Genomic DNA, 25485 nt, shown 5'->3' on the forward strand with positions numbered 1-25485 from the left:
CCGACTGATCGCGACTTCGCAGCCACTGCACCTAACACCCACAAACAACACAAAAAAATAAACAAGCCAAACAACTATGTACACCAGCGCTCTTACCACAACCTGATAAGCAGCCACGCGGAGAGCACTAAGATAGTGCAAAAAACACACAGATTAATAAATTACAAGCATAATAAATGTTGGATAGGAGAAATAATAATTAGAAATAAACTAATATACTAAATACAGTAAGACACTGTATAGATATAACCACAACATTAATTAATCCCTATAATTCTCCTCCAGAGTATGCACAAGAACAGGCATCCTTGCACGCCATCCCAGCGCTGCCTATTTGTTCGACGGCCGGCGCCACCGTACACGCTGCAGCATGCGTCACGCGCCACCTACTTGGGATTGATGTAGAGGGCGACCGGTTTCGTCGGACTGCTGCTGTCTCGATGTACTTTGAAGCGGGAAAGAGAAACTCACTCACGCAGGTCTTCCAAAAGATTTTACCTGCAGGGAGAGACAATGAGAGTAAGAGGTCATGATGTGTAAAGAGAGATGGAGAGATAGAGACAGAGACAAAGAGACAAAGAGAGAGAGAGAGAGAAAGAGAGAGAGAGAGAGGAAAGGCAGAGGGAGAAGGAGAGTCACAGAGAAGAGAGAGAGGAGAGAGAGAGTCAGAGATTAGAGGGAGAAAGAAAGAGAGAGAGAGAGAGCGCCAGAAAGAAGTTTAGAGAGAGGGAGAGAGGAAAGAGCAAGAGAGAGCGAAAGAAGAGATAGAGAGGCTGAGAGAGAGAGAGAGAGAGGAGAAGCGAAGCTGAGAGAGACGAGGACGGTGCGTGGTAACCGTGACGAAGACGGTGCGTGGTAACCGTCACGAGGACGGTGCGTGGTAACCGTGACGAAGACGGTGCGTGGTAACCGTGACGACGACAGTGCATGGTAACCGTGACGAGGACGGTGTGTGGCAACCGTGACGAAGACGGTGCGTGGTAACCATGACGAGGACGGTGTGTGGTAACCGTGACGAGGACGGTGCATGGCGACCTTGACGACAACGGTGCGTTGTAACCGTGACGAGGACGGTGCATGGCGACCTTGACGACAACGGTGCGTTGTAACCGTGACAACCACGCAGGTGGGAACCGTTGCGACGACGACGCGTGTGGTAACCTTGACGACGTGTTTGCAGACGATGGGCGTGCTGGAGTTTACGGAGACGGTGGGCTGCTTCATGCGCATCGCGTGGGCGGCTGCCGCGGGCTGCCTCCACCTCGCAGCCTCACCACAGCCCATCAAGGAGGGCAACAGCATCTACGGCAGTGATCGTCGCATTAGACAAGGCAGCACAGGTAGGATGCTATGTGGTTACTGCCAGTCTCTAATAATTTATTTGTGCGTAAGACATATTTACATTCAGTATACAACGATACATATTAGAATGAAAGGTCACAATACATAATGTGATAGATATAGCACTGGGGTGGCGAAAGACCCTCAGGTCATCAAAGTCTGCCAGTGGCGAAAGACCCGCAGGTCACCAAAGTCTCTCTCACTCTCTCTGTCTCTCTGTCGCTCTCTCTGGCTCTCTCTCTCTCTCTCACTCTCTCTCTCTCTTGCTGACCTCGCTTGCTCTCTTACACTCTTTTCCCTTCTCGTTCTCTACCCCTATCTCACTCTTTCTCCCTTGTCTCTCTCTCTCTCTCATTTCATCGCTCTCTCTCTCTCACTTCTCGCACTCCCCATCTCTTTCCCGTACTGTCGCTCTCACTCCTCCAACCTCTCGCTCTCACTCACTCACTCCCTCTCTCAGAAACGCATTAGACACGCCCCTCGTGTTTCAGGCAGCACGACGAGTTCTAACAGCGACTCGGGGGAGCCACAGTCGCTGCACGGCGGCATCTGCGTGCAGCAGCAGCAGCCGATCAGCAGTAAGGATGTGTTCATCGCGCAGGAGGCCCTCGAGCTGCTCGTCACCTGTCTGGAGCTGAGATGTCAGCTGCTGAGTAAGCAGACACCCGCGACTACAGTGACGACGATGATGAAGACGATGATGACGATGGTAATGATGACGATGATGATGACGACGATGACGATGGTAATGATGACGATGATGATGACGACAATGACGATGGCGTAATGATGATGATGCACGATGGTAAAGATGGACGAGGATGATGATGACGAGATGATGAACGACGATTGGACGCATGATGCATTGACGACACGATGACGATGGTAATGATGATGATGACGATTGGTAATGATGGACGATGATGATGCGATGATGCGGACGACCGACAGCAATGCCGAGATATGACGATGAGCGACAACAACAACAACAACGGAGATACGGGGATAACAATGATGAAGAACGACGTAGAGATAGAGCGTTCGGACTTTGTGATCGGTGCCCATAAACACATATACTCCGGTACAGAAAACGCATTTTGTACGGCAGACTGTGTTAATGGTTATTAATTATTGTGATTAATGATGAATGACATCACAACATAACACGGTGCCGCGCCGCCTTCGTGCTGCCCTCTAGGTACGTTCTACAGGCATTGGCGCCTGGTCCTGGAGACTTGATCGTGGCATCGCTGCTCCGGCTGTCACGAACCACAGGAGCCTGCGCGGACCAAGGCCTCGCAAGCAGTCCTGCAGCTGTCGCGCACCGTGTGCCCGCCGCTGAGGAGGCGCGGCTGGCCAGACGAGTCCGCACCAGCGTTCATCTGCACGTGCTGCCTGCTGAAGGCGCACTGCCGCCTGTGGTGTCGTCCGCGCACCACCCGCGGGTCCAGTCAGATGGTAGCACGGAGGTCACGGTCGCAGGGTCAGTGCGTCGGCATCTAGGGCGTCAGAATTCAGATCTAGCTTCAAAGTCGGCGGATGCGATCTGGCGGGTCAGGACGTTTGAGTCGGCAAGATAGTCAGGATCCTGTTGACAGAATAAACATTTAGGGTACAGTGGATTGAGTATAGGGAAAGGTTGAGTCTAGATTCAAAGGGTTGGCGTCTACAAATAATAGAAGTCAAGTCAAAGGCGGCGGGGGTTTGAATCCTAGGGTGAGATAATGACATTTAAGGGATATGAAAACCAACAAATACTAGTTTTTGTTGATATTAATATTTGAATCATACCCTAGCTAAATCTTTTGCGTGGTGCGAACAGTAGCATTTCTATCGGTTGTAGCAACAGATATCTAGCTTTCTCGGCGCGAGCTCCATATGTTCCATATATTCTTCTCATGGACGGCTTGTAATTCTCTATAATAATTCCTGTACCATTACGTGAGCATAGAGAATAGTGAGTGACATAATTAACGATGTTAACAATGAACTGCTAGCGTTGACTCGTTATGCGTGGTCTAGTGTCATCGTGTCTTGATTCAGATTGCTGGCACAGTGCACGCAGTACTTGAGCCTACGGAGCGAAACTGCTGGGAAAATCTCACATCGTACGTATATGTCCAGAGGTGTAATCACGTTTGGTGTGTGTGGCGTATGTGCGTGCGCGTGTGTGTGTGCATTTACGGTGCGTCGCGTGTGTGTGTGTGTGCACAGTGTGTGTGTGTATTTTACATGACTTTATGTATCAACCCTGTGTTTTGGCAGTGACGCTTTTTTCGTATGTATTTACCTGTATATACCTGTATTTATGTATTTATGCTGTGTTTACCGTGTGTCGTGGTGACAGTGTCGGGAGCAGCAGGACCTGCAGGTGACCGTTTCCGCGATGCTCACGGACGAACTCGAGTGGCTCAACAACTTCTCAACGTCAGAGAAGCCGTCTCTGCGTTGCCGGGGACAACGCCCGCTGCTGCGGGACACTTCCGTCTCATCCGCTCGCTGCTGCTCATGTTGCGAGGGCATCCACAAACAACACGTGGTGCGTGCTCGTTTACAGCTCAGCCTGTCTCTCTCTCAGTCTCTCTCTCTTCTCTCTCTCAGCCTCTCTCTCTCTCTCTCTCAGCCTCTCTATCTCTTCGTACTCTCTCTTTCTTCCTCTCTCCTCTCTCTAACTTACTTCTGCGCTCTCTCTCTCTCTCTTCTTCTTCCCTCTATCTCTGACTCTCTCTCCTCTCTCTCTTCTCTGTGTACTCTCCTCTCCTCTGTCTTCCTCTCTCTCTCTCTCTTTCTCTCTCTCTCTCTCTTTGTCTCTTTGTCTCTGTCTCTATCTCTCTCCATCTCTCTTACACATCATGACCTCTTACTCTCATTGTCTCTCCCTGCAGGTAAAAATCTTTTGGAAGACCTGCTGAGTGAGTTTCTCTTTCCCGCTTCAAAGTACATCGAGAACAGCAGCAGTCCGACGAACCAGTCGCTCTACATCAACCCCAAGTAGGTGGCGCTGACGATGCTGCACGTGTAGGTGGCGCCGCCGTCGAACAAATAGGCAGCGCTGGGATGGCGTGCAAGGATGCCTGTTCTTGTGCATCTCTGGAGGAGAATTATAGGATTAATTAATGTTGTGGTTATATCTTACAGTGTCTTACTGTATTTAGTATATTAGTTTATTTCTAATTTATTATTTATCCTATCCAACATTTATTATGCTTGTAATTTTATTAATCCTGTGGTGTTTTTGCACTATCTTAGTGCTTCTCCGCGTGGCTGCTTATCAGGTTGTGGTAGAGCTGTGTACATAGTTTGTTTGCTTGTTTATTTTTTTGTTTGTTTGTGGGTGTAGGTGCAGTGGGCTGGAGTCGCGCGTGGCTGCGTATCAGGTTCTGGTAGAGCTGTGTACAGGCTGCCTGCAGAATCAGCAGCTGGTCAGCGGACATCTCATCAACATGCACCACAAGCTGGCCACAGACATCGGCAACGAGTGGGAGGTGAGTCATCAATCGGTTTTAGGCTCCGTATAGAACTACCTATTGGCAGAATTTATAACGAATGGCTAAAATTGAACTTTAAAAAAAATAGTAATGTGCAACAATTTTTGGGTGACCGTTGATGATGTTACCAGGATGATATATTTATTTTATATCCAGATATAAACCTGGTTCTATGAAGTGTCAAACGTGTTTGAATAATAATCTTTGGACTTTTGCCCATGGCCTATTTCTCATTATTACCCGATATCCCAACTGTTAATGACAAGACCATTTTGATTTCTTGGGTGTTTTATTTTCATCGCTAGACTTCAGTTTAATTAGTTAATTTAGTTGACTAATTCTACGAATAAGAATAATACCCTAATATATTTCCTGATAATATTAACATTTCCAAATATTTATATTTCGTATATGCAAATATAATATGATGCATACTCTGCGTGCTCGTGTGACCTTTCGTGACCAATCGCGACCTCTCATGCAGTACTTACCGCCCGTGGACGGACGTGCTCCATGCGGGTTCGTCGGGCTGAAGAACGGGGGCGCCACCTGCTACATGAACTCAGTGATCCAGCAGCTGTACATGCAGCCGGACATCTGTCAGGCTCTGCTAGCTGTGGAGGGCGAGGAGAACGAAGATAGGTAATCAATAATCAATAATCATTTACGATGTTAAAACACAGAAGGCTGCAGTACCATCGGAACATACCATGTAAAATACCACCGGATACACGCATATACACGTGCACCACTGTACCATCTCTCTTGCAGTGTCTTCTACCAGATGCAGGTGGTGTTCGGAAACCTGCTCGAATCCAAGCTGCAGTACTACTCGCCAACAAAGTTCTGGGACACGTTCAAGCTGTGGGGACGGCCGGTGAATGTTCGCGAACAGCAGGATGCGTTCGAGTTCTACACGGACCTTCTCAACCAGCTCGACGAACACTTGATCGTACGTAGGCGCTGACGGTGCTGCCATCTGCAGGCGCGTGCGTGCGGAAACGAGGGCAGAGAGAGTGAACGACGTCTGGAAGTGATTAATGTTTCCGTGCATGTGCTGCCATTTGTAGTTGAAAAAAAAAGATAAAATAATCGTGGAAACAAAGGTGGAGAGTAAACCTCGGATACTGTTTGGTTGAAGCATCCGTTGTGATATGGTCGATGCTAGTGACCCCTGATGGTAGTTAAAAGAGACTCACCAGGTTATACTTCTTACAGTATAGATGGTGCTAATTTGGGCGTGTGTCAAACAAGGAATGATGATTTTGTCATCAATAGAAGGATAGAATATGGTAGAGAAAATAGAGGGTAAACATGCTTAATTCAAACAGTTCTATTGATGTTCTTCAATATTTTAATCTTGTTAATTCTGTTGTTTAGAAATTAAACAAGACTCCAATATTCAAGAAGAAGTTTCAGGGGGTGTTTTCTGATCAGAAAATTTGCAAAGACTGTCCACACAGGTACAGTATGAAATAATCAAAAGATATAAACTATTCGTGACTATTCATGGTATTCAATACTTTAACCATGAAAAGTTTCAATCGAATTTTAGTGCGTTCATATAGTTTATAATATGGAAATTAATTAACGTTTCACTAGCAGTTGCCGGACCAGCATTTTTGCGTCATTGAGTTCTGTCAGTGCAATATCCTAACGAACCGTGAATATTTGTATGCAAACGGTACTCGGCTACTACGGTAGTGTCATAGCCATACTATGACGGTTATATTAAATATCATTAAGTATTCAGGGCACGAAATTCAGATTTTTTTTTACCGGCCCAGAGGTCTGATAACAGCATTTTTTTTACCAGCCCTCACAAATTTTGTTTGTAAAATCAATGTCATGTTTCACGCTTGCATTCTTGATTTCAAATTTGTAAAATATTGATAAATTATCACGTGATATTCTTCAGGTAAAACATTAATGTCGGCAATTTGCTCATTAATGCTATAAATTAAAATGCTTAACGCTTCGCTAAATTACTTCGCTAACACGGCTGAAACCACCGGCTCGGAGGGCCGGTGTTTTGGCAATGTTACCGGGCCGGCCCTCCAAATAATTTGCCGGCATATGCCAGTGGGCCGGTGCTAATTTCGCGTCTTGGTATTAAATATTATATTAATTATTATAATGGAAAAAACATTCATTCATAAAATTATTTTATATATCATAATCTATACGCGTGTATAATTTTTGCTCCGGTGTCGCGGCTTGTGGTGTAGGTACGAGAGAGAGGAGACGTTTGCAGCCCTCAACCTGACAGTAAAGACAGGCTGCCTGCAGGATTCGCTCGCTCAGTACGTCAAGGGAGAGCTGCTGGAGGGAGACAATGCATACTACTGCGAGAAGTGTGGCACGAAGGTATGCGTGGGGGCAAGGCAGCAGTCACAGCTCCTGCTAAATCATCATCATCATCATCATCATCATCATCAGCATCATCGTGATCAACATCATCATCATCAGCATCATCATTATCACCGTTATCATCATCAACGTTAACATCATCATCAACATTATCATCATTAATTAAATGAATTTAAAATTAAGCTCGCCGATATCTGTAGTGCAGATTGTGTTGTGATGAGATCTGCTAGTGCTGGTAAGCTGCAAGCTACCGTGTGTGTGTGGAAACGGTTTTTTTTTTACATTTAGTGTTGCAGTTGTTGTTTTTGTTATTATATTTGTTACTGTTGCGATTATGTTGTTGTCATTGTTGTTGTTGTTATAGTTGTTGTTTTTGTTGTTATATTACTTACTGTTGCAGTTATGCTGCCGCTGCTGTTGTTGTTGTCGTTGTTGTGTGTGTGAGTAATGTGGGGCTGTTGTCGTTGTTGTGTGTGTGAGTAATGTGGGGCTGTGTATCTGTAGAGAACGGCTGTGAAGAGAACGTGCATCAAGACGCTGCCACCGGAGCTGTGCATGCAACTGAAGCGCTTCGACTACGACTGGGAGGCCAATAGAGCGCTCAAGTTTGACGATCACTTCAGGGTGCGTGTCAATCATCGTAGACGTACAGTAATGTAGGTTTCCTGTAGAGAAAGAGAGAGAGAGAGAGTGAGAGAAAGCAAGAAAAGAAAAAAGGCCCAATGCTTATGCTATACTTTTTAAACGACATAGGGAATAACGCGGTTATCCACCGCTCACATTAGTGTGAGCTATTGTGTATACATACATATATATATACATATATATATTATTATTATTAGAATGTAATATAGAATCGCACGACGTCGGCGTTGTATCGTGATCCCGCCCTCTCTCTCTCGCGCATGACAGTTCCCCTGGGTGTTGGACATGGAGCCATACACGTCCGAGGGACTCGCACGCAGGGAGTCCGGCGACAACAAACAGGAGGACAACATGATGGAGACAAACCAGCTGGACGCGGTCGCCGTGGCAACGACGTACGAGCTGGTGGGCGTTGCCGTGCACAGCGGGCAGGCCAACGCGGGCCACTACTACTCCTTCATCAAGGACCGCAGGTGAGATGGCTCCCGAAATGCTCCCTGCGATGGCAACCAGCAATGCTCCCTGTAATCAATAACTGATCGATCGCTCGTCACTTGTTTCACGATCTGCAGCGTGGGATGGGCAGAAGTAACCCTCTGGTGTTGCAAAAAAATTTTCACAAGAAGCGATCGATAGCAGAAATTAATAGCTAATCAGTCGCTCGTTAGTAGTTTGATCATGTGTAGGATGAGATGGGTGGAACTGGGATAGACAGATGTGAACCCCAAACTGGGATTTTTTCACAATCGGTGATCAATAACAGTAATCGATAACTTGTCAGTAGTTTGATCGTACGGTGAACAAGGTGGTTGTAACTGAAATGAATAAAGGTGTCCCCCAAACTATAATTTTTTTACAATCGGCAATCAACAACAATAACCAATTAAACAAACAAAAACAAAGCTAGAGTAAACCAATCAATCGCTCGCCAGTAATTTGATCGCGTGCAGGAAACGAGATCGGTGTAACTGACCATGGCGCGCATATCAACCTATCATCACCTTATCATCGACCCCTTGTAGTGGCAACGCTCTGACGAACGCCAACCGCGGCAAGTGGTTCAAGTACAACGACACGACGGTCGAGGAGTTCCTCATGAACAACGACAGCCTCGAGGCGGAGTGTTTCGGCGGAACCTACAAGGCGAAGGTCTACGATCAGTGTGAGTGCGTCATGTTGCGCCGCGCGGGTGTGCGGGGGTCACGTCCCCCAGGGGGGTCGAAGCCGCCTATCGTAATGCGATCTCGGTCGTGTCGATAGCTGTCGTTCGCGTGGATGCAGCTTGTCAGTTCAACGTAATGGGCTTCCGTAAAGTCGGCTGGTGTAGTGAGGCTGCATTTGTAATGTGTTGCGTTTGTTTACGCAGCGAGTTAATATCCTGATACGCAGCACTGATATCTACGTGTTGTTCTCTATCGCGACACGCGGCTGGTGTAGCATGTAGTCAGATGTAATGTGTTGCGTTTGTTTGCGCAGCGAGTTAATATCCTGATACGCAGCGAGTTAATACCCTGATACGCAGCAGCGGTATTGCAACATCAACATGGCGTAGCGTGCAGTCGGGTGTAATGTGTAGCATTTGTCTGTGCAGCGAGCTCGTATCCTGAGACACGGCAGCGATACTGGAACGGCTACATGTTGTTCTATGAGAAGCTGGAGGACCTGAGAGCGCCGCGCATGCGCAGGAAGAGCCGCGCCAAGCAGAAGCAGCAGCAGCTGTCACCCGGGCCGTCACCGTGCAAGGACACGGACAGGTGCGTGGGCATCGTGTGTGTCAGACGTTACCGTAATGTACATGTTATTATGATGTGGTATTAGTGTAATGTAGACAGTTAAAAGTTGACGTGAAGATTAAGAACGTGTGCGTGCGTGCGTGAGTGTGAGTGCACGTGTGTGTGTGTGCATCTGTGTGTGCGTACGTGCGTGCGTGCGTGCGCACGCGCGTGCGTGCGCGTGTGTGCGTGCGTACGTGTGTAACACCGTACGTGTGCATGCGTGTGTGCATGCGTGTGTGCATGCGTGTGTGCATGCGTGCGTAAGTGTGCGTGCGTGCGTACGTGTGTAACACCGTACGTGTGCCGCTACAGGAAGGAGTCGGACAGTCTGTCTGAGCTGTCAGAGCTGGTGAGCGCGGGCGAGCGGCGTGGCATCTTCACAGAGCAGATGCCTGCGCGCATACAGCAGGTCGTCAGAGAGGAGAACTTACGATTCATGCAGAACCGCGACGTATTCAACGCTGAATACTTCCACTTACTCTACCAGCTGACACGCTGCAACACTGTAAGTAACCGCAAGGAAGGAGAAAGAAGGGGAGGGTTCTATTTTCTGAAAGTTTAATATAAAACTCAAACGTAATGTTGTATAGCATTGCTTACAAGGTAAATGTAATATTCAGTGAGCAAATTATATAGTATATATTATATATATAATATATAATAATATTTAGCATATATAGTATATATATAGGATATATAGCAAAGCAAAAAGCACACACAACTATATATATATATATATATATATATATATATATATATGCTTTTTTGTAGTAATGCATGCAGTTGACAGGGGACATTACAAATTACATGGGAATACATGTCTATACTATTGCAGACCAAAGAAGCACTGCAGAACCACCAGGTGGCATTGCAGTCAGTGCAACTAGCAATACAGTTTCTCTTCACTGTTTATTTCCGCACAAAACGATCCCTCAGGTAAGTCTGTTCATTCTCACCTTCTCTTTCTCCTGGTCCCTATTTCACGTCGTGCCCTCCATTGGGTTATGACCGTATTGGCCGTTATTTTACCAAGTCCGAAACGCCGAAATCGTTTTTGTGACCCTTACAGGCTGATGCAGGTGCTAACAATTAAAGTAACATAATAAATTAAACTAAGCCGTACATTGTGACAGCAAATACACTTGTTATCATTTACTTACAATTAAAATAAAGTTAAATGTCTTTAGAAAGAAAAGCTTTTAAGGAAAGCCGATTAAAACCCGAATTGCCTACTTTCGGTATTTGATCACCATCTGTAAACTTTGTGTACTACGCCCCTGTGTGCCGCAGTGACTGGTACATTTCAACGTTCCTGCGAGTATGTATAGTTTGCTTGCTCGCTAACCCTATAAGATTGTGACATGTGACTGTGTGTGGTTTATAGGGCAGATACGTGTGAGTGGCTGGAGTTGTTGGAGCGAATACTGCAGAACAGCAAGGAGGCTTGCAACTGGCTCGTGGATTTTCTCGGCAGCACTAAGGGACAGTCATTTATTGGGTATGCGTGGCAAAATAGTTATTTTAGTTATTGTCGACCGATCCTAGCGGTCTTGTATTATGATGTTATGTGCAGATATCAATACATTAGAGAATGTCATCAGTATATAGAAATGTGGACAGAGGTATTACTGACAGCTACACAGACATGAAACACAGACAGACACACAGACAGACAGACAGGCATATGCAATCCTGAACACGTGCACGCACACACCCACGTTGCATTAAAATACCTTCACACTGTGTACATAATTGTACTAACATAACCATAAGTTGTCATAATTATGGCACTGACTGTTTTATTCACCACACACAGGCCCCTTCTTCTCAACTGTCCAGTGCAGGACGTGAGAGTGGACTTTGCAAGCATCCTACAGAAGACCTTTACCTACTTCTTCTTCCACGGAGGCACCACTGTAAGTCGTCCACATGTGGGCCTATAGATGAATAATTATGTTATATATCCATGAGTATCGATATATTGAATATATATATATAACTTGTTTCTTCCACGATGTAGAATGACAACACGATATAAGTTGTTGTTATATGATAAATAAATAAATAAATAAATGTATATATATATATTTGTGTGTGAATATGGGTCGATATACGAAAATATCTCCCGTAAAATTTCATTTAATATAATTATTTTAAACGTCCTGCAGACCAATTATTAACCACCTTGGTTTGCCAGCAGTGCCAGCAGTTGTTGGGGGGTGGCGCCATCCTGTGGTGACTTTTGGTGGTAATAACTTGTTACAGAGCAGTAAGATGTTTAATGAGGTGATAGAGCTGCTGCTGGAGATGTTAAACAAGGAGGTGCAGGACAACTGTAAGCAGTGCATGCAGTACTTCTGGCTGCTCTGCTCCTACGCACAGATGGTGAGTGAGTGACACGCACACACGCATACACACACACACTCGGACGTACACACGCATGCATGCACGCACACGCACGCACACACACACACACGTAGGCACGCATGCACTAAAGTGTGGTTCGTAAGCCAGGGTTGTCCATTGTACACGGCGTGTTTTATGATTTGTCATGATGATCCCATTATAAGAACTAGAGCTTGAGCTAGACCTTGCCTACGGGTTATTAATCATGTGCTATTCGCCTTTTTCTTGAATCGACAATCAATTATCAAATCTATCCATAGCGCCTTCATTCCGAATTGCATTTGTGATATTTCTATCACCTGTGCTTGATGTTTTACCTGTTCTGAGTGAATGTTCTTCTAGCATATATGTATGGTTATATTGAGTGTTACGCGGGCAGAGAATAAAACGGGCAATTTGAAACGGTGAACCTGACTACAGTTTCTGACGTAATAAGTTACCCACATAAATTAACACGTTAAGCTAATGCTGTCGCTGCTGCCGCGACTGTTTGATGTGTGACGGTTGTCGTTGCTGCCCAGGGTACGAAGGCATGCGCTCACCTGTTTGGCAAAAGCGGATTCCAGCGACTCGTTGGGTTCCTGATCGGACGGTCGCCACCGACAACACCAACGACTGAGGTAGGGCTGCTGCTTCCGATTACCATGATAAACCCATTATTATTATTATTATTATTCATATTAATAGTAGTAGTATCGTTGTTATTATTATTATTATTATTATTATTATTATTATTATTATTATTATTATTGCAAATACAACACTTACGACTGAGCTAAGTTGCCACTGGTACCCACAATGAACTTATTTTAATTTTTTTTTTTTTTTTTAATGATTATTATTATTATTATTAATAAACTACCTGTAACTTTTGCCTATGATGACGTGGCATGGGACGATGCATTCACACTCGTCACTCCATCCTTCTAACCCGTCGATGGATGGCGCGTTGTTATTTTTCAGGAGCTGCAACCACGGCGATGGAGCTCTCTGCAGGCACGAGAGTTTGGGCAGCTGCACGTTGCCCTGGCAACCCTAGTCCTACACTGTGATGTCACTCCCTATAGAACGGTCGGTAAGTGTAGAATACTAGTCGTGCAAAAACATATTCCATGTAAGGAAAGTCTCGCAACGTGACGAGAGAGAAGATGCCACTTATATTACATTGTGCTGATTATCGTCTGCTCGGCCCTCTGGTGAGTGTTTTTTTGCCAGCCATGTTGTCTTGGCCCTCTGGTGAGTGTCACTATAGCAGCCGTGTTGTTCTCTTGTTGCAGCTACGGGGACGCACAAGCTGCCCAGGCTTCACACGCACGTCTCTGAGAGCCATCTGAAGATGCCGGACGATGTTCACTCGATGCTGTACGGCCCCGAATCACTGCGATATGTGAGAGAGGTGAGATATATTATGTATACGCGTTCGTTCTCACTGCACCATCATCATCATCATCATCATCATCACTACTGACAACCGTGATTTCTTCTAATAAGGCCTTTTCGTTATTAATTATGCTTCGGTTGATGGATCTGCTGGCGTAAAAAATTTCAATTAAATTTTCATTTATTTCAGCAGTTTTTGTTGCCTCCAAAGAATAATTGCCTACCTATTTTTAAATGAAAATTAAATGCGCTACTGCTTGAGTATGGTTTGAAAATGCTAGTTGCGATTTATTTTTGCAACGTTTATTGCTGGATAATCATTTTAATGATAAAACTAAAATTAATAAAAATGATAGGCCTAACGATAACACGCCCTCTTGTTCTCGTAGTACCGTGTCCGTAAGTGTAAGTGTGTGTTTCATTCACGGATGTTTTGCATTACAGGTGGCGCTGTCGTGCCGCGAGATAGAGAGCGGTGATGCTCAGGCTAACGTTGACATGGTCGTCTACTGCAGCTTCTGTAATGAGCTGTTCTCTGTCTCCATACTCAGGCAAATCATGGTAAGGGTATGTGTGTCTGTGCGTGCGTGCGTGCGTGCGTGCGTGCGTGCGTGCGTGCGTGCGTGTGTTGTTCTTAGTCGTCATACTTGGGCAAATTATGATGAGGGTGTGGCGGTGCGTACATATCTGCGTGCATGCGTGAGTCTGTGTGAGTGCGTGCGTGTGTGTGTGTGCTTGTGTGCGTGTGTTATGATAACTGATGCACGTTGGGTGTAAGTGTGCATCTCCAATATGCTGAAACTTCGTTTCAGAACCTGTATGCCAGCATCGCATCGAATGAACTAAAGCCAATCTTTGAGCTTCTGATGCGAGTCTTGGTACGTGGAAACTCATACATTCATTCTAGTTTACATGTAGGAGAAAAATTTACCAAACGGTGACTGAAACTGTTTTACATTTATTAACATTTTAAAACTTTTTTGACATTTTTGTTTGTTTTAATTTCAGGATTTTTTTTTTTTTTAATTTCTAGAATATAATTGGTGTAACTGCCCCTTACTCCCCCCCCCTAGAGGCTATGGTCCCAGGACCAATTATTTTGTTATATCTAACAGATCACTAGGTGAGGCACTACAACTAGCTATTCATGGGCGGTGTTGTTGTATGTTTGTATGTATTTTTGCAGTTATTGGAGGATCCACTTCAACTCTACAGGTTACAGTGTATCATCGACGGATACACGGATAAGGAGAAGGACATGCAGTACGATGGAATGCTGAGTACGCTATCATCATCATTATAATTATTATTGTTGTATTTATTGATTTACGAACATTATATGTAGTGACAGTATATAGCTAAAAAGAGCATGAGGTAGCAAGCTCTTCACTCACAGTTTAATGTGTATTGAACCTGAGCTAACTGGAAGAACAATTCTTTTAGTTTGTTGTTGTTGTTGTTGTTGTTTTTAATGATACAAGGCTGATTTTCACACAATCTCGTTAACTTTCAGCTGTGATTAAGATGAATCACGTGAGTGACAGCAGACGCTCATATCAGTGTATTAAGTTCCTTGTGAATCTAGCCAGCAAGTAAGTGCCTTAACATTTCACCTGGGCTTTCACCTGTAATTTATTATTAGTCATGATTATTAATAGAATTGACTATAATAATCAGATTGATAATTAATGTGAATAACCCATGAACTATATTTGTCTGGTGTTATATGTATGTGTGTGCCTACATGTGTGTGTTTGTGTGTGCGTGCGTGTGTGCGTGCGTGCATGTGCGCGTGTGGGTATGTGTACATACCTCGTTACGAATTGTGCGCGCGCGCTTTTACAGATGTCAAGTAGCAAAGGATTACCTTATGCAGACTCCGTCGAAGTGGCAGTGGGCCGTCAACTGGCTCAAGAAGAAGGTGAGCATTCTTTTGTTTTTGTTTATATCAAGCAGCTATGAACAGCAACGTGAATGAGCGGAAGGTCGGTCAATATCCCGCGGCACGCGTGAGCCTGTTCACCGTAAAACTTTCAATTTTCCTCCAGTAGATTGCGCCACTGCATCTATCAGTATAACAGCTGTTGGTAGCAGCGGGCTGCGTATGTGTTTGTGTGTGTGCGTGCGTGTGTGTGTGCGTGTGCGTGCGTGCGTGCGTGCGTGCGTGCGTGCGTGTGTGGTGGAGGGTGCAGCGTGCTGTGTAACCTCTGCTGTAACGTAATGTATCGTCTGTGTGATCTGTAGATGACGGACCATTGCTGGCCTCCCGCGTCCGTGCTCCCTGCCTCGAATGAAGATTCAAACAGCAAGTCATTTCAGCGGACAATCAGCGCTCAGGTAACCGATGCATAATTATAATATAATACATACAATAACAACACGTACGATAACAAAGACATGTTGTCGTGAAATAATATTATGATAATTTTATATTATTATATGTTGTTGTAATCATAAATTTAATGTTAATACTTTTAATTTAAGCATGTAATTATTATTTTTTATGTAAAATTTTCTAGTCGAGAATCATTAATCACTCTGATTTAAAATAACCAATCAACATGCTAAATTAAATATGTATTAATCGATATTCTAATAAATTATAGTGTATCAATATTCTAATATATAATTGTTAATTTATGCATGTGCTCAGGACACGTTGGCAGAGGCTACAGCACTCCTCACAGAGATAGAAAGCAGTGACCAGATGTCTGACATGGAAACCGGCGAATCAGAGTTGTCGTCCACGGCGACGGCGACAACAAACGACCCGCCGGTCAAGATGGATGCCGGCGATGAGCAGACGACAGCGAGAGCGGCGGCATCAGCGATCTCACCTGTGGAGGTCACGCATGCGTCAGCGGGGGTCGTCGCCGCGGCGACGAAGACGGAGACAGTGAGTCCCACTCTCGATAGCATGGACTGATGCTGAAGGGGGTTGGAGGAGGAGGTGGAGGAAGAGGAGGGGACGGTGGTGGAGGAGGAGGAAAGGCAGATGAGGAGGGGACGGCATAAGGGGAAGAGGTGTTACATGTATATATTCGAACTTTGTATGCGGGCCTTCACTTTTGTATTATTCTCGTGAAGGTGCTTCCAAAAACACACGCACGCACGCACGCACACACAAATGCATATACATGCACGCACGCACGCACGCAAATACTCAGACATGCACGCATGCAAATATGCAAATTCATGCATGCACACAAGCACAACATATGCGTACAAACACAGGCTTGCATGCACTCAGATACACACATACAAGCACATGTGCAAATACACTCATGCGTGCACATACACATATGCACACACGCGTGCAGGCACAAACACATACGCACACATGCGCGCAGGCACAAACACATACGCACACATGCGCGCAGGCACAAACACATACGCACACGCGTGCAGGCACAAACACACACGCACACATGCGCACAGGTACAAACACATACGCACATACACACACACGCGCACAGGCACCAACACATACGCACACGCGCGCAGGCACAAACACATACGCACACACGCGCACAGGCACAAACACATACGCACATGCGTGCAGGCACAAACACATACGCACACACGCGCGCAGGCACAAACACATACGCACACACGCGCACAGGCACATACGCATACACGCACGCAAGCACAAACACATACGATACACGCACGCAGGCCAAAACAATGTAGCAGCCGCACGCACGTGCAAACCATACGAACATGTTTCGATACGTGAATAGAGAATTGTACTGACTTTAAGGAGCCGTGTCGGAGACCATGACTGTAGTGATTGTTGTGACTGGGAACTTTCTTCTGTTAAGCTAGATGACAGGTTGAGCAGTTTATATAGCAGCGCGGATTTTTTTCCACGGATGTCGATGATGCGTTACGTACACTACTCTGCATCTATATTCCGTACATCAGAGTGAGTATCTTACATGTATACGCGCGCTGTGAGAACGGTGGCCTGTGACGCAAGCCGCGTGTGGCAAGTTGCGTTCATTGTTGGTTTCGGTGTCTCAGACTCATTTCGGGGGCATCTCGATACGCTGATAAATATGCACAATTCCTACTCTGTGCGCGTAGTAGGATCATATATCATCATACATACCGGTATAGATCGCGTAATAACCGCAGAAATTTGGCACTCACGATTTCAGACCCTGTATTTGCTCTGCGGTTTTATTAAGTGCCACCATTGGCCGTGAGGGGGAAATATTACTAGGCGCAATACTTGGTTACCACGATTCAAGATTGAGGTGCGGGCTTATGCCGCCTGCGTTATTTACTTCGGATCTATACGGTACATAGGATACATAATACACGTGTAGAATATTCTCTGTCTGGTGTATGCGCTGCTGAAACGCACGTGTAAATCAACCACACACGCACGTTGCTGTCATTTGCGGTACACTCCGTGTACTGTCAGTCTGTCGCAACACTAATCAATGCACACGGGCGGCGCACCTCGTTAGAAACATTGTAAACACGTTAGCGTAGCGACAATCGGCGTCGCTAGCGTCTTTCACGTGACGCGATTACTTCGAAAACCATAGGTTCAGAAAGCATGCCGTTTCACAACGCATTTGATGTTTTCTGACAGCGGCCGCCCCCTGGTGTTTGTTAGAAGGTATAGTGCCCTCCATCCCTCGCGTTCTGTGTTTGTGTGTTTCGTGTGTGTGTGTGGTGTGTGTCGTGTCGTGTGTGTGTGTTGTCGGCTGTGCGGCGTGCGTGCGTGCCGTGTTGTGTGCCGTGTGATCACGTTAGAATCATTATCATTATCGCACTGTAAGCTACTGCATGTCATTTGTCAACGCGTTCTCTGCCATTAATCCATCAGTAAAGTGTGTAATGTAATGACGGTTAGATTTGGTAGCATTTCGATGTTAGAGTTGCCTAGTTGAATATTCAAGGGGGTGTGCGATGTCTAGTTAGATATTATGCCATCACACTGATTGATGGATTGATTGATCGAGTTGACTATTCCCTTAGGCTGAAAGCAGGATCTGTTTAAACAACGCAGGGTGAGGGCAAGAGAGCGGAGAGAGAGAGAGAGAGAAGAGACGATAGAGAGAGAGAGAGAGTGTGTGTGGGTGTATTGTGTGTGTGTGTGTGGTGTGTTGGTGGCGTGCGTGCGTGCGTGCGTGCGCTGCGTGCGGTGCGTTCGCGTCTGTGCGTGCGTGCGTTGCGTGCCGTGCGTGCGTGCGCTGCGGGGCGTGTGGTGTGTGTGGTGTGTGTCTTGTCTTGTGTGCGCGGGCGTGCGGCATGCGTGCGTGAGTGTGTGTACACGTGTGTGTGCCGTGCGTTGCGCGCCGTGTGTGTGCGTGCGCGCGGTGGTGTGTTGCGTATGCGCGCGCATGTTGTGTGTGTGTGTGCGTGTGTGTGTGGATTACTCCGCGGTGTGTGTGAGAGAAAGTCTATATGTGTGTGAGTGTGAGAGAAGAGCTGTAAAACGCTGAAATCGCACTTCTTCAAGAACATATGGCCTATGTTCGGAACATCGGAAAGCCCATGACAGTTAGTTAGCCTTCGATATATCGAACAAAAGTTATGATTGATGCAGCTTAGGCTGTCAGCAGTGAGCTTACAAAATTACGGAGAAATAGTTAGCGCACAAATTTACGTAAGATGGAGTGGGAAAAAAAAAAATAATAATTACATTGTGATGTGGGGAAACGAGTACAGCCGGTTGTCGCACGTTCGCGTGTTTTGTTTTTTTGGCGAAGCACGCGGGACGGGAAATCGCGTTTTCAGCTTTGCATGCCAGCCGTTATTTTGTGCATTGTATCTGAAATTTGAATTAGATAATGTCTATGTGTTATATATATATATGTGTGTGTGTGTGCTGTTGTGTGTGCACACACACACCTACACAGGCGGATTTCCCAAGCAGGGTATATACACGATATCTTCACCTGTGGGCAATTGAATAAAAAATAGTTTCTACGTGTCGTGGTGTTGTGCACGGCAATACACAGACTTAACGTAGACCAAGCTACCGCCGCGTCCGTCTCCTAGTTAGTTTCTAGTTGTTAAATCCGATAGTTAGACCCCGCGATACTTCGTAAAGTTTAACACACCATTTCGACTGGTTCACACGCTCCCGAACCTAGTACTGGCTACTGATATATGAATATGAGTGCCTATATACAACTTGGGATAAAGATTACAAATTAAGGTTAGATAACAATGTCCACGTTAGCCTCTTCTATCTAGTGGGCCCGTATTCAGAAAGATCGTACCTGATTACCTATGCATAATAGTTATAAGTACCATTATGCGCACACTGTGGTGTCACGTTGTCACCACTGTCGATGTCAAACGGTGATCACCGTTGTTCAAACATGTGGCCACGTTGATCACACTGTTCGTGTCACGTTATCACACTCGGTGTCACGTTATCACACTTGGTGTCACGTGTCACACTGTTGATGTCATCGTTCACTTCACGCGGTGGTGTCACGTTGTCACACTGTGATGTCAAATCATCACGCGGTGGTGTCACGTTGTCAACATGTGGTGCCACGTTATCACACTGTGGTGTCACGTTTTCACACTGTGATGTCAAATCGTCATGCGGTGGTGTCACGTTATCACACTCTGATGTCATAGCGTCACACTGCAGTGTCACGTTATCACACTGTGGTGTCAAATCGTCACACGGTGGTGTCATGTTATCACAATGTGATATCATATCGTCAGACTCTGGTGTCACGTTAGCACAATGTGATATCATATCGTCACACTGTGGTGTCACTTTAGCACAATGTGATGTCATATCGTCATGCTGCGATGTCACGTTGTCATGCTGTGATGACAATTTCTCACATTGTCAGACGTAGTCGGACAGGACAAGCTTCGGCTAACGAACCGGACTACCTGAATGCACCTGTGTTCTTTACCTGATTTCTACCACTGTTACCTCTTACCTATATCTTTACCTGATATCTCTCGTCTCCGTTTTGCTCCCGCTGCTTCGATGCGCGGAGCGTTACAAATGATGTGTGACTGCGATGTGACGTCATCAGCATCTCTGACGTCATCACCGCGGCTGCAGACAGCTAGGGTTAGTTGGTGTGATGGGATTCTAGTAGTAGTAATAGTAGAGGGTGCTCTCAGGCAGTCTCAGACTGCTGCATATACAGGTGCCGTGAGCAAAATTTGAAAGCTGAGAGAAAAATTCAAATGGCGAAGCTTTCGGGGCCAAGCTGAGGGTGACTGAGAGCAACTTATTAATGACTCGATACCTTTAACCTTCACCCTCGAACCGTGACGTAACGCTGGGAAACAGAGCGACGACTGCATTAATTTACGCATCGTTGAGAGAGTCTGTCGTTTCGTTCGACGACCGAAGACGTGTCGGCGACACGTCGCCGATGCGTCGGCGGTGTGTATCTTTGATGGGGATCGGGAATGCGGATCGAGCGAACGTAATACGTGTCAGTAAACCAGTCATCTGCTTCTCTCGTAACGTGCAGACGTTCTCGCTCCGTGACGTCACTGTGTTATGATGACGTCTGCTGACCTTGCTGTATAGTGTGTGTAGGGGAGGGGGTTGAAGCGCTGCACGTCTGTGCTAGACGTGTGGCGACTATTGTTTGATTGAGTCGCGCATTTTTTTTGTTTGTTTGAAATTTCTATATGGCGAGTAAGATATGACTTGTTTTGTTATGACTTGATTCCCTTTGATTGTAAATAAACGTGATTTTGAACACAGCTTCTTGCTGTTACGTGTGCTATTGGCGTTTCTTCTTGCATGGGTAACTATTTACATAAATAAATAATCATCATCATTGCATAACATAATAATAAGAGTGTTATAAGGGAATTTCTGGAAGAAAGGTGAGCCTCTAACTAAATATAAATATAATAGACAATTACAAACATACATTTATTTAAAATGTAAATTAAAATGTTTGTAAATATCCGGGTCTCCTTCGGGATAGCAGTGTTAGGGAGGCGATCTTCCGCCTGTCCGACTCCTTTACCTTATTTTGATAATATCTCAAATTCCGTTGAGAACGGGAAAGCGTTCACCCAGAAAAAGTAATAGTGATAAAGATGTCAGTCAGTTGTTACTTGGTTCACTACATTCACGTAAAGTATCACGGGGGGGATTACACGCAGATCCCCCTTCACGGTTAGGCAGCATCGACGGTTCGACATACTAGCAATTTAAAAAACAGTACAGAGCTACGTTTGCAGTTGAAACCTTTCATGTTTGTGTTTGTATATTAAAAGAAAGCGCGTCGTGAATGAATTGTTGTATAGCTATAACTAACAGTTAAATATTGTAGTAGCAGTAGCGAGCCTAGCAAAAAGCGACTCCATGTACTTGCAAGCTAATCAGGAAGATATTCGCGTTTATGTGTGCGTGTGTGTGCGTGCGCGCGTGTGTGTGTGTGTGTGCGTTCGTGTGTATGCGCTCGTAAATGCGTGTGTATGCGCTCGTAAATGCGTGTGTATGCGCTCGTAAATGCGTGTGTATGCGCTCGTAAATGCGTGTGCTTGTGCGCATGTGTATGCGTGTGAAGTGTACGTATGTGTGTGCTGGTGCGTACGTGTATAGATGTGCATGTGCGTGCACTATGTTTGCGTGCATTTACTTGTGTGCGCGCTAGTGCACGCAGTGCCTGTATCTGGTGTCTGTGCGTTGCTTGCACGCGGAATGTGTGAAAGGAGGAAAACTGTCATATTCTGTCTTCTAATGGCAAGTAATATAATATTAATCACTCAATTTTCTGTTTAGTGAAGAAATTAAAAGTGCTGCATGATGCTCGAAAATTTTGAACCGTTCGTTATTTTCAAGTAGATACTGCAAGGATGTCATGTGTGAATAAATTATGCTGTTGAATTTTTCGTTGTCACATGATCTTTTGCTAGAAACATTTTGACGTGTGGGGGGCATCCGGGAAAATAAGTGGTACATGGTCCTTAAGGTAATATAAAATTATATTTTAAATTTAATAGATAAACACACGCACGCGCGCGCGCATATATATATATATATTGATCGCATAATTACGGCACGAATTCTTGTTTAACTTTTCTTATTATTAAATGAAAACATAACACACGTCTGATCTGAAGAAACTGTGAATGGAAGTTTGGGTGCGTGAGTAGCGTGTTGGACTGCTAGTCAGTAGTCCGGCGTTCAAATCTTGCCAATCGCCATAGTAAAATATTTTCTAACTGCTGTTAAGCTACGCATAACACATACATCCGAGCTGAGCAGATAAGAAATTGTAAGTTTGGGTCCATGCGTAGCGTAATGGACTGGTATTCAATAATCCTGGGTTCAAATCTAGTCAATTACCAAAGTAAAATATTTTCAGACTCGTTGGAAGCAATGTAAACATACCTTGACCTTGCCCTTGGCAAGGATCCTGACCTGATGTTAATATTTTGAAAATGGTGAAGGCCATGGCCTTGAGCTCAAGGCTATGGCCTTGGCCTACTTATGTACATCTTTAAAAAAATTAAAAAAGTAGGTCAAGGCCATGGCCTTGGGCTCAAGGCCATGGCCTTGACCTACTAATGTAAAACTTTTACAAATTAAAAAAGTGGGTCAAGGCCATTACCTTGAGCTCAAGACCATGACATTGAACAAGGTCGTGGTCAAGGTCAGTGTGAATGTCAACAACAACCGCATGTCAAGCGCTCCCAGCATTCATCACCGCACCCAATGATCAGTATACGTTACATTTTCTTTAATGATTTTTCATATAAAAGATTGAGGTACCTAGCTCAGACGTTTTATTTGGAGTATATTTATTAGGAAATATTTAAATCGTGAAAGCACATGCATGAGAATACAATCAGGAAGCCGTTGTCAGAAACTAGTTCTAGTTCTAGAGCAGGCACAAACACATACGCACACACGCGCGCAGGCACAAACACATACGCACACACGCACGCAGGCACAAACACATACGCACACACGCACGCAGGCACAAACACATACGCGCACATGCGCGCAGGCACAAACACATACGCACACACGCGCGCAGGCACAAACACATACGCACACACGCGCGCAGGCACAAACACATACGCACACATGCGCGCAGGCACAAACACATACGCACACATGCGCGCAGGCACAAACACATACGCACACACGCACGCAGGCACAAACACATACGCATACACGCACGCAAGCACAAACACATACGCATACACGCACGCAGGCACAAACATGTATGCACGCACGCACGTGCAAACCATACGAACACTGTTTCCGATACGGAATAGAGAATTGTATGGACTTTAGGAGTCGTGTCGGAGAACCATGACTGTAGTGATTGTTACTGGGAGACTTTCTTTGTTAAGCTAGATGATAGTTTGAGAGTTTATATAGCAGCGATTTTTTTCCACGATGTCATGATCGTACGTACCTACTCTGCATCTATATCCGTACACAGAGTAGTACCTACCATGTATACGCGCGTGATGAACGTGGCTGGCCTGTGACGGCAGCTGCGTGGCATTGCGTTCATGTTGGTTTCGTGTCTTTCAGACTCTTTCGGGGGCATTCGAACGCTGATAAATATGCACAATTCTCTACTCGTGGCGCGTAGTAGGATCATATATACATACATACCGTATATGATCGCGTAATAACCGAAAATTTGGCCTCAGATTTCAACCCTGTATTTGCTCTGCGGTTTATAAGTGCACCATGCCGTGAGGGGAAATATACTAGGCGCAATACTTGGTTACCCGATTCAAATTGAGGTGCGGCTTATAGGCGCCTGCGGTTATTACGCGATCATATACGGTACATAGATACATATACACGTGTAGACATATCTCTGGTGTATGCAGCTAGCTAGAAACGCACGTGTAAATCAACACACACGCACGTTCTGGTCATTATGACAGCTCGTGTACTGAGTCTGTCGCAACACTAATCAAGCACACGGGCGCGCACTCGTCGTTAGAAACATTGTAAACCGTTAGCGTAGCCGACAATCGGCGTCGTAGCGTTTTCACGACGCGTTACTTCGAAAAAAGTTCAGAAAAGCATGCCGTCACAACGCTTTGATGTTTCTGACAGCGGCGCCCCCTGGTGTTTGTTAGAGAGGTATGTGCTCCATCCCGGTGCTGTGTTTGTGTGTTCGTGTGTGTGTGTGTGTGTGCGTGTGTGCGTGCGTGCGTGCGTGCGTGTGTGTCGTTGACGACAGATTCCTCTGAGGCTGAAAAGCGGAATCTGTTTAAGACAACTCAGGGTGAGCGGGGCAGAGAGGCCGAGATGTGGACGCGAAGAGACGAGAGACGAGACGAGAGCGAGAGACGAGAGACGAGAGAGTGTGTGCTGTGTGTATGTGTTGTGTGTGATGTGGTGTGTTGGTGCGTGCGTGGTGCGTGCGTGCGCCCCATCGGTGCGTTGCGTGCTGTGCGTGCGCTGGCGTGTGTTACGTGCGTCGTGCGCTGCGTGCGCTGCGCGGTGCGTGTGGTGTGTCGTGAGTTGTGTGTCTTGTCTTGTGCTGCGCGGGCGTGCGGCATGCGTGCCTGTGAGTGTGTGTACACGTGTGTGTGCCGTGCGTCGTGCGCGCTCGTGTGTGTGCGTGCGCGCGTGGTGTGTTGCGATGGCGCTGCGGCATGTTGTGTGTGTGTGTGCGTGTGTGTGTGGTTCGCGGTGATGTGCTGAGAGAAAAGTCTATATGTGTGTGAGTGTGAGAGGCAAGAGCTGTATTAAACGCTGAAATCGCAGCTTCTTCAAGAACATATGGCCTATGTCTGGAACATCGGAAAGCCATGAACATTAGATTAGCCTTGATATACTCGAACAAAGTTATGATTGATGCAGCTTAGGCTGTCAGCAGTGAGCTTACAAAATTACGGAGAAATAGTTTAGCGCACAAATTTACGTAAGATTGGCAGTGGAAAAAAATAATAATTACATGGTGATGTGGGGAAACGAGTACCAGCCGGTTGTCGCACGTTCGCGCTTGTTTTGTTTTTTTGGCGAGCACGCGGGACGGGAAATCGCGTTTTCAGCCTTTGCATGCAGCTGTTATTTTGTGCATGCTATCTGAAATTTTGGACATAGATAATGTCTATGTGTATATTATATA

General features: G+C 45.7%; 1 protein-coding gene across 1 annotated transcript in view; it reads left to right on the top strand.

Moving 5' to 3' along the window:
* LOC106804957 (ubiquitin carboxyl-terminal hydrolase 24-like) overlaps positions 1 to 16332 on the top strand; it is a 46836-nt gene extending 30504 nt beyond the window's left edge. Inside the window, exons 32-56 of the mRNA XM_014806373.1 lie at positions 4227 to 4332; positions 4682 to 4826; positions 5314 to 5471; positions 5601 to 5781; positions 6210 to 6292; positions 7058 to 7196; positions 7704 to 7823; positions 8112 to 8317; positions 8867 to 9006; positions 9436 to 9598; positions 9932 to 10124; positions 10455 to 10555; positions 11004 to 11117; positions 11436 to 11535; positions 11885 to 12004; positions 12547 to 12645; positions 12989 to 13100; positions 13303 to 13421; positions 13850 to 13966; positions 14218 to 14283; positions 14592 to 14685; positions 14919 to 14997; positions 15251 to 15326; positions 15650 to 15742; positions 16059 to 16332. Coding sequence (XP_014661859.1) covers positions 4227 to 4332; positions 4682 to 4826; positions 5314 to 5471; positions 5601 to 5781; positions 6210 to 6292; positions 7058 to 7196; positions 7704 to 7823; positions 8112 to 8317; positions 8867 to 9006; positions 9436 to 9598; positions 9932 to 10124; positions 10455 to 10555; positions 11004 to 11117; positions 11436 to 11535; positions 11885 to 12004; positions 12547 to 12645; positions 12989 to 13100; positions 13303 to 13421; positions 13850 to 13966; positions 14218 to 14283; positions 14592 to 14685; positions 14919 to 14997; positions 15251 to 15326; positions 15650 to 15742; positions 16059 to 16331 — 3197 coding nt within the window. The 3' untranslated portion in view covers position 16332. The remainder of the gene's footprint in view (positions 1 to 4226; positions 4333 to 4681; positions 4827 to 5313; positions 5472 to 5600; positions 5782 to 6209; positions 6293 to 7057; positions 7197 to 7703; positions 7824 to 8111; positions 8318 to 8866; positions 9007 to 9435; positions 9599 to 9931; positions 10125 to 10454; positions 10556 to 11003; positions 11118 to 11435; positions 11536 to 11884; positions 12005 to 12546; positions 12646 to 12988; positions 13101 to 13302; positions 13422 to 13849; positions 13967 to 14217; positions 14284 to 14591; positions 14686 to 14918; positions 14998 to 15250; positions 15327 to 15649; positions 15743 to 16058) is intronic.
* Positions 16333 to 25485: the final 9153 nt, after the last annotated feature.

This window comes from Priapulus caudatus, unplaced genomic scaffold (assembly GCF_000485595.1).
Source record: "Priapulus caudatus unplaced genomic scaffold, Priapulus_caudatus-5.0.1 Scaffold94, whole genome shotgun sequence".
Taxonomy (NCBI): Eukaryota; Metazoa; Priapulida; class Priapulimorpha; order Priapulimorphida; family Priapulidae; genus Priapulus; species Priapulus caudatus.